This window comes from Arachis ipaensis, chromosome B10 (assembly GCF_059453495.1).
Source record: "Arachis ipaensis isolate K30076 ecotype BB chromosome B10, ASM5945349v1, whole genome shotgun sequence".
Lineage (NCBI taxonomy): Eukaryota > Viridiplantae > Streptophyta > Magnoliopsida > Fabales > Fabaceae > Arachis > Arachis ipaensis.
Window position 1 is genome coordinate 43,261,986 of NC_142435.1, and position 9,075 is coordinate 43,271,060.

At 31.8% G+C, this 9,075-nt stretch overlaps 1 protein-coding gene across 1 annotated transcript; it reads left to right on the forward strand.

Moving 5' to 3' along the window:
* The first annotated feature begins 3,067 nt into the window (after positions 1-3,067).
* Positions 3,068-8,663, forward strand: LOC107623246 (Eukaryotic translation initiation factor eIF2A family protein). The gene is made up of 14 exons (XM_016325434.3): positions 3,068-3,319; positions 3,572-3,631; positions 3,773-4,127; positions 4,499-4,685; positions 5,619-5,853; positions 5,936-6,004; positions 6,261-6,362; positions 6,535-6,575; positions 6,909-7,042; positions 7,412-7,475; positions 7,564-7,660; positions 7,743-7,861; positions 8,097-8,128; positions 8,201-8,663. Exons 2-14 carry the CDS (start codon positions 3,592-3,594, stop codon positions 8,283-8,285), a joined length of 1,560 nt encoding a protein of 519 aa, XP_016180920.1. The 5' UTR covers positions 3,068-3,319; positions 3,572-3,591; the 3' UTR covers positions 8,286-8,663.
* The last annotated feature ends 412 nt before the right edge of the window (positions 8,664-9,075 follow it).

Genomic DNA, 9,075 nt, shown 5'->3' on the forward strand with positions numbered 1-9,075 from the left:
GCGAATAGTGCAAGTTCGCACACCATTCTCAAAAGTAATGGTGGATGAATAGGTCCACATATGGTGGATGAATAGGTCCACATATATCGCCTTGAATCTTTTCTAGGAATTTAGGGGACTCAAATCCAATCTTTACTGGTGATGACTTTAAAATTAGCTTTCCTCGAGAACATACAGCATAACAAAATTCACTAGATTTAAGAATTTTCTTGTTCTTTAGTGAATGTCCGTGGGAATTTTCAATAATTCTCTGTATCATGGTTGTTCCCAGATGACCTAATCAATTATGGCATGTGATTCAATTACACAAATTTTAGTATAACCCAGATGAAAGTGAGAGTAACTTTTCTAATATAACCTTTTTATTTGAATCATGAGTTGTGATACATAAGTACTCATGATTTTCCTCATTCATTGTTTCAATATGATATCTATTTTGGCGAATACCTTTAAAACTCAACAAGTTCCTTAGAGACTTAGTAGAAAATAATGCATTATTTATTATAAATTTTGTTCTTTTGGAAAACAAAATTATAGCTCTTCCGGAGCCTTCTATCACATTGTCTTAGCCAATAATAGTATTAATATATTCTTCTTTTGACACAAGATGAGTAAAATATATTTTACTTTTGAGAATGGTGTGCGAACTTGCACTATCCACAAGAAAAATATCTTCATTATATATCCTTGCTATTTTCTTCAAAGATAAATAATAATAATAAAATGAGTAAACGTATATGCACAATAAAATTATTTTCTTGATTGTTTTTCTAAGAAGTACTGTACATAGTATCATATACAAAATTTTTTTATTATTATTATTATTATTTTAGAACTTGGCACATATAGTAATTTTGAAATTCATAAACATAAATATTTTATTAAACATTATTTATATACATACATCACACTTGAAATTTAAATACATTGAAAATAAAACTTAACAAAAAATTTTTTACATTATTTGTTTACATGAGTACTTAACAAACCTACATATTGAACTTTTCCATCATTTATCAAATGGTCAATATTTCTTTCAAGATCTTCAAAGAAATCAGATACATCATAATGAGTGATGTAATTTTCAGCAGCATCATTTGAAAATTCGTCTCATTTTCTTTGTTGTAATTTTTAAAAGATGGTTGATAAAGATTGATTAGGTGTCTTGAGATACGATAGGTACGCAACTAATGGCCCTTTCCACCACAACGGAAATATTTATCCTCTGTTGATTTATTTTGCCTATTGTTTCTTTATTTATCCCACTTCTGGTGAGAATGTTTTCTTGTGAACATAATTTTTCTTCCTTCCATAATTTTTCTTATTGCCAAAATCTTGTCATTTACCTCTTCTAGAGTTATGATTTGCCGCATTTGCTTTAAGAAATGGGGTGGCACCACCTGGGCGCGCTTCATGATTTTTTAAAAAGCAACTCATTATTGCGTTCATTAATAAGGCAAGAAATTAATTCAAAATATTTTTTAAATCTTTTTTCTTGATATTGCTACTGCAGGAGCACATTCGAGGCATGGAAGGTCGAGAAATTTTTTTCTAATATATCATTATCAATTATCTTTTCCCCACATAATTTTATTCATGAGGTGATTCGAAATATTGCTAAATTATATTCATTTTAAAATCCTATAAACGCAAGTGTGTCCATTCAAACCAAGCTTGAGAAAGTATCACTATCTTTTGATGATTATACATTTTTTCAAGGTTTTTCTACAGATCTGCAGAATCTTTTAATGTGAGATATTCATTTTTCAATCCTTCGTCAAGGTGATGATGAAGGAAGATCATGACTTTGGTTTTATCCTTCTATGATGCATTATTTTCAGTCTTAATGGTATCTCCAAGATCCATTGAATCAAGATGGATTTCAGCATCTAGTATCCATGATAAGTAGTTGTTTCTAGATATATCAGGAGCAATAAATTCAAGATGAGAGAGTTTCGACATAATAAAAATTTGTTACATAAGTCTTCCTAAAATTTGATCAGAGTCTCGTACTGATAACGTGTTATAAAATAAATAAATAAATAAATAAATAAGGAAGAGATAATAAAATAAAAATAACAAAGTATAAATAGAAGACACTAATATTAATATTCACCAATACTATTATCTTATAATGATAATATATTAATATTGTATTAGTAGTATATGAAGAGAGAAAGAGAGAAAAGTGCTTTTTATTTATATTGTTGTGTCTCGTCTAAGCTTCTATTTATATACATACATAAGGTTACTTTTTCAAACCCTATTAAGGTCCAATTTGGATAAACAGCTTAATTAATCTCTTTTTGAAAAAATAGGTTAAACAATAAATATTTATATTAAAAGTAACTTATAAATAAGTTATTTTGTGTTTAGTTTTTTAGTTTTAAAAGTGCTTATTTTAAGAGAAGAATGATAAAAAACTTTTTATTATGAGAGAAGTCATTTTTTCAAACTTTTCTATAAGCACTAAAATAGTTTTTTAGAAAGTTACAATTTGGTTTTAAAAATTATACCAGACATTAATACTATACATTTTCATAAGTTAAAAGTAAAAAAAAAAAAATAACTTATAAACCTACCCAAACAGACCTTAAATGTATTCTTGAGAATACTCAACTATCCATCATAAATAGATATCCACCTAATTATTTTTATCACAATAATAATTATTTAATATAAATTAAAAATATGTTGTTTACTTTTAGAGGAAAGAGGAAAAAAAATGTGTGTGTGAGAGGAGCAAAATTTACTTTTACTCAAATATTTCAAGCCAATTTCTTATTATTTTTTAGTTAGACACATAACATAATTAGTTAATTCCTCAATTATTTTAATTATCCCAAGAGTCTTAAATTTTATTAATATGCATGCATATTCTTTTGTTAAAACTAATACATTTATCCAAATTAATTTTTATAAGTATTTAATATAAAATATTTATATTAGTCTTTCCACATAAACAAATACAATTTATCTCTAGTTAAAAAATTATTTGATAACTAAAATTTGATAGAGATTAAAGGCTATTTGGTTTTAAATAATAAAAAAATTGATCACTATTAGTATAGTTTTAGAAAATAATAAAAAATGATGTCCTTATAATTATAGAATCTCCATCCTTGTTCCAAAATCGCCGCCGCAGGCATGATCCCCCAAATCTAAATAAAACCAATTTAAGCATCATATCACAAATAAGTTGTTCAGTTCTAATCTTTCCTCAAAGTAGAAACGGAAACGGAAAACCCAATACTCCGTCGTTCAGTTCAAACGAATGATTGAATTCAATTCCGCTTCAATTCAGCTGCCATAGTTAAAGGTGTGACATTCAACTTTCTCTTTCTGTTATTGTTTCTTAGTATGCATAAATAGTGCAATGTTAAGTAAGTAGTCTTTATTGTTTTCTGCTGCATCAAACTAAGGTATAACACTCAATTGAATTCAACTAATCATGAGGTTGTTAATGCCAGTGCATTTGAAATGCAATCTTGATTTTATTTTTTTTATCTATGTCATATGAAATCATAATCTAATAAGACGCACCATTTTTTCCCTTTACTTTCATTTTCAGCATTCTCTCTGCAGCTTCTAATGGCATCAACTGACCAATCACCGGCTTTGGAGATATTAGGTATCAACTACAATAGCTTTCTGATTTTTCTCAGCTATGTATGCTTGTTCATTCTTGCTTGCTGTTGTTATCAATTCCTTATTATATTTGTTGTAGTTAGTTTTTACTACTATTACTACTACTACTTTGCCTCGATCACAGTTCGAACACCCGAAGAGTTATCAATCTGGACTGGACCCCCATTTGCCAATGGTCAACCTGGTGTCAAGCTTGAGAAAGTTAGCTGCGTGAATGCGAAATTCAGCGATGATGGATCGAGACTCATGGTGACGAAATCCAACTCAGTGATTAGCATATATGACTGCAAGAGTGCCAAAGAGATTAGGTCTTTTGAAGTCCCAAACGTCACTTCTGCTATCCTGTCCCCTTGTGGAACCTTTTTGCAAACATTTCAAAAACCTTCGACACCACAAGAGAAGAATGTCATGCTGTGGAAAACGGAGAACGGTGATCCTGTTTATCAACACTCCCAAAAGAACCTGACAAAAACAACTTGGTATGTGTAATTCATGAATAATGAGAACAAGATAATTTGCCTGACCAATATTATTCTCCATTTTGGAGCTGATAATAATCGGGGCATCTGGCCAGGATTGATTAGATAGAATATAGACCAGTGAGCATGGGTAGAGGAATATCTAAAAAAGACTCTGAATGAAGAGGTCAGAAGAGATTTAAGTATGAAATACCTTACTTCAGCAAGGCACAATAGTGTTGTTTGATTTATGTAGCTGAACCCAACTAGTGGATTTTGTTGTAGTTGTTGTTGTCGGAGAAGTTAATAATTGGGAAATATGGCACGGTTTATTAATTCACTAATGTTCTGATAACATCTTGTGTTTAACTATCACCATGCTTGTTGTACAGGCCTGCTATTCAATTCAGCTCCAATGAGGCCACTGCATGCCGGATGGCAACTAATGAGGTGCAGTTTTTTGACACAAGGGATTTCTCTAAGGGGATCATTGATCGATTAAGAGTTCCTGGAGTTTCTGCCATTGAGCTTTCTAGTGCACCTGGGTCTCATGTAGCTGCATATGTGCCAGAATCCAAGGTTTGTGTCCCTCAATTCCATGCTGATCGAGTAGTTTTATTTGTTTTTTAAAAATGAATGTGACATTGGTATCATTGTCATTTTAGCATTCTGTCCAACTCAAAATTCTTGAAATAGTGTATTTTAGTTTGTTCTATATTCCTGGATAGGTTACTGAAAAAATTGAATCTGAGAATTATGTACTGTACATAACTCTTTGTTCCAATCAATGCTACTGATAAAAATTGAGGAGTGCTGGGGGTGCAGCAAGTTTTGTAATTTGTAGCCATCAATTAGCTATCATTAGTGTTTTTAATGTTGTGAGATTACATCCAATGGTGTGGGATTACTCACTTTTCTTTTGATGGTTAAGTGCTTGCCAGATTTTAATAAAAGTGCTGGTCCCCTAGACTTTCTCATAAAGATATTAATAATATTCATGTATTGTATATTTGATATTTATGGTGCTTAGTTGATTAAGTGGTTGGAGATAACTTAAATAAACTTATCGCAGAATAAACTAATGATTTGGTATTTGAAAGTAATAAGAATTTTAAAAAAAAAATTCACAATGTTTCATTTGTATTTTCCCAATTGAATTTTGAATAATAATGTAACTCATTTTAGTTTAGTCTTGGGATTGAACGCACTGGGTGTACGAAATGACCAAATTGAAACCATTGAAATCATTCAATGGTTCAATTTAGAAAATCAAAAAGTAGGTGGGAGATAAATTAAGAAGTGATGTATCTTTGATGGACTGAATAATTCTGCTTAGTGAACAGCATGAAATCATTTTGTCGAATATTGGTGGTATAACAAAAAAATGTTAATTGTTTTCTTGGTTTGTTACATATGTAGTCTCCTTTCTTTGCAAATATTAATAAGGGTTAAAACAAGGTTTTAGTACATGTTTACACCCTGTGAATAACTAAGATGTTTTTCAACTTGTAGGGAATTCCTGCCTGTGTACAAATATTTCCTAGTGGAAATGCTTCTCAAAGTCAAGCTGTTGCACGACGGAGTTTTTTCCGATGTTCAACAACCCAACTTAAATGGAATCATGGTTCTACTGGTCTTTTAGTGCTGGTGCAGTCAGATGTTGACAAAACTAACCAGAGTTACTATGGGGAATCAAAGTTATTCTATCTAACAATAGATGGAAAGCATGAAGGGCTTGTGCCTCTTTGTATGTTCTTATTGTTAGTAAAAGAACTGATAATAATTGATTATATAATTTCCATAGAGCTAACATTTCTTTATTTTGGCAGCTAAAGAGGGTCCGGTTCACGATGCTCAGTGGTCATATTCTGGCTTGGAATTTGCTGTAGTATATGGTTGTATCCTTTTCTATATGATATCTATTGTATGGAGGTAAACCAAGCACACTAAAGTTCCCATCACTTGATATTATTTGCATAAGATATTTTACTGAACCAAAATGGCTGGATGTTTCCTTCATAATTTTTTATGCCTAATGATCTGTGCATTTGAAAGATATTAGATATGATTATCTTGTATCGTCATTAATTTTATCAGCTTTGATGGTTCTTTATAGATCTCTCGAATCCTTCACTTTTCCTTAACCTTTTATAGTTATGCCTGCTAAAGCAACTTTGTTCGACAAGAAGTGCAATCCTCTGCTGGAGCTTGGAACCGGTCCTTATAACACCATTAGATGGAACCCGAAAGGGAAATGTATCCTTTGCTGATGGAATCTATTTTATATGCTCTTTCTCTATCTTTTATATGGCTAAAACTTAAAAGGCCCTTGTGGGTTGTGGGAATGAATTCGGAATTTGAAGTGGCTCATTACAAATTTCTACATTTAAATGTATCTGATTTTGTGGCCTTGACCTCTTGCCTGTAGTTTTATGTTTGGCTGGCTTTGGCAACTTGCCTGGTGATATGGTATGTTATCCTGAATAATTTAATCATTATGATTTCTTTTTCCTATATGGTGGTAGAGATATGTTTTTGTTATCTATTACTAGTATCCTGCTTTCTTTTTCTTTTCCTTTTAAATAAAGAAAACTAAGTTAGGACTTTTAATCACTTTAAAGATAATAAATTGCTGATCTTTGTCTTATGTTGCTCTTTGGTACTGACTTAACTTTGTTGTTTAAATCATTGAAATAAATTTATACTTTTGCATGTATCTGTTGTAGTCCCATAGGATAGACGCTCAAAGATAACACATGCTTCTCGCCTGGATCTCATATGTTTTTCATGCTTATGTTCCAGGTATTCTGGGATTACGCAGATAAGAAACAACTTGCAGCAACTAAGGCTGAATGGTCTGTGACAAGTGAATGGTCTCCAGATGGGCGCTATTTCATGACAGCGACAACAGCTCCAAGGCTCCAAGTTGACAATGGGTATGTTATATACTTAACTGTTAATGAGACCTTGCTGACGGGCTGACCTGGCCATTTAGCCCAACCTTTATAAATCGCGAAATAATGGGTTGACTCATTTCGCCCGATGGGTTATAAATAGGAACCTGGACCATGCCACAAACATATGATGTCATCTACATTGCTACTTTCACATGATCTTGTTTTAATCATGAGTGATTAATCTGAACATCATTTATGAGGTGATATTTCATTAACCTGAGCAATCGATGGTGAATGTTTTGGCGATTGTCATATCTTGGTTCTCACTTTATTGATGGTTAGTCTTGGAACATATTTATAGAAGAAAACATTTCTTACCTATCTAATTTTTTCTCTCTTCTTTCTAAGGATCAAGATCTTTCACTACAATGGGTCACTGTACTTCAAAAAGATGTTTGACAAGTTGTTCCAGGTCAGTAGTATCTCAAACTTGTTATAGTTAAATGGTTCTTGTATTGCATTTTCACATATACCATTGAATTTTCTACAAATTGTACTAGGCTGACTGGAAACCGGAGCCAGCAGATAAGTTTGGTGACATCACCGAATTAATCAAGTCTCTCAATTTGGGTAAAGTCGAAGATAAAAAGCCATCAGGTTTGTCTGCTTATCGTTAGGACTTGAATTGGTTATTTAGTTATGTCTCAAGTTCTTTTGAAGATCACAGACTTTATTGCAGGTCCAGGACCAAAATCGTCTCAGGCTTCTAACAAACTCTCTTCTACGAACCCCCCTGCACAAAAGCCTGCCGCATATCGCCCACCACATGCCAAGAACGCTGCTGCAGTTCAGGCTGAGGTATACACAATATAGTTGCTCGGCTGTTGTTATTTCTGCTTTAAATTGTTAATTGTGAGTATAATTTTTCATAGCATAACTTATGAACTATAAAGTATGCTAAAACTTGAAGAGTGGTCAAAATGATTCGATATGCTTTTATTTATGCATCTTCCCTTAAATTCTAGTTGAGTTTCATTTTTTTTTTTTTTTGAAGTTAATGTCTCTAATAATGTCAAATGATTTGTATTTTCAGTTGCTTGGAATAGGAGAGAGCAGCCCTGCAGGGTAAGAGATTTTCTTTTACCTGCTTATTAGTTATTATGACTTATATTAAATGCAAAGTTTTTACTTATTCAGATCAATGAGCAAGAATGCATTAAGAAACAAGAAGAAGAGGGAGAAGCAAAAGGAGAAAAAGGCTGCTTCGGATGCCAGTTCATAGTGATGTCAAAGATTGTTTCTAACTTATGCTGAGTTCATCCTCTACTACTGCAAGGAAATACCTGAAAACCCTGATGCTTCAGGTCTACAATTCCTAGCATCAAATCAATTGTACTATTAATACTTCTTTTGGAGGGAAAACTTGTGCAATTTTGGGTCGTTCAAGATTTTGAGATTATTGAAGTTGTGTAAGGGGATATTGTGGTTTCTTTGGTTTTCACTAGGATATATAGAGGGTAGGTGGTGTAAGTTTATTTTTGTTCATTTGGAATAGGATCCTTCTTATTCTTTCCTTTTCTTTTTTTCTCTTTTTTCCTTCTTTTCCCCGTGTTGAAAATGAATGAGCGATCAAAATGCATTAATGGAACAAGGTTAGAGGGTAAATGGTCAAATTCGCTTCTAAAAAATCACTAATTCTCTAAATTAGTTTTTAAAAGATTTTTTTATTAAATTCGTCTTTCAAAGATTTTTAATTTAATTGCGTTAGTCTTTTTATCATTTTTTTTTGTTGATGTCGCCAAAATTTGTTAATGTGGAATGTTAAGTGATACTACAACACAGACATAGAAGTCTTAATTGATTATTAGCATAATAAGTTTATAAAATTAGATAAAATTAAAATCTAATTGAAAGGAGAACTTAAAGCATTAGAATTTCTCAATTTGGAGTTGATTTGATTTAATTTCATAGACTTATCATATTAAGTGCCAATTAAGATTACTAGGTGTGTTATGGTGTCATTTAAAGTGTCACATTAATAAATTTTGACGCCGTTAACATCGGAAGGACCA

Coding starts and splice junctions, on each gene's coding strand:
- LOC107623246 (XM_016325434.3), top strand. CDS start 3,592: ATGGCATCAACTGACCAATCACCGGCTTTGGAGATATTAG. Junction 6,576..6,908: donor GCAACTTGCCTGGTGATATG/GTATGTTATCCT, acceptor CTTATGTTCCAG/GTATTCTGGGATTACGCAGA. Junction 7,862..8,096: donor CTGCTGCAGTTCAGGCTGAG/GTATACACAATA, acceptor TTGTATTTTCAG/TTGCTTGGAATAGGAGAGAG.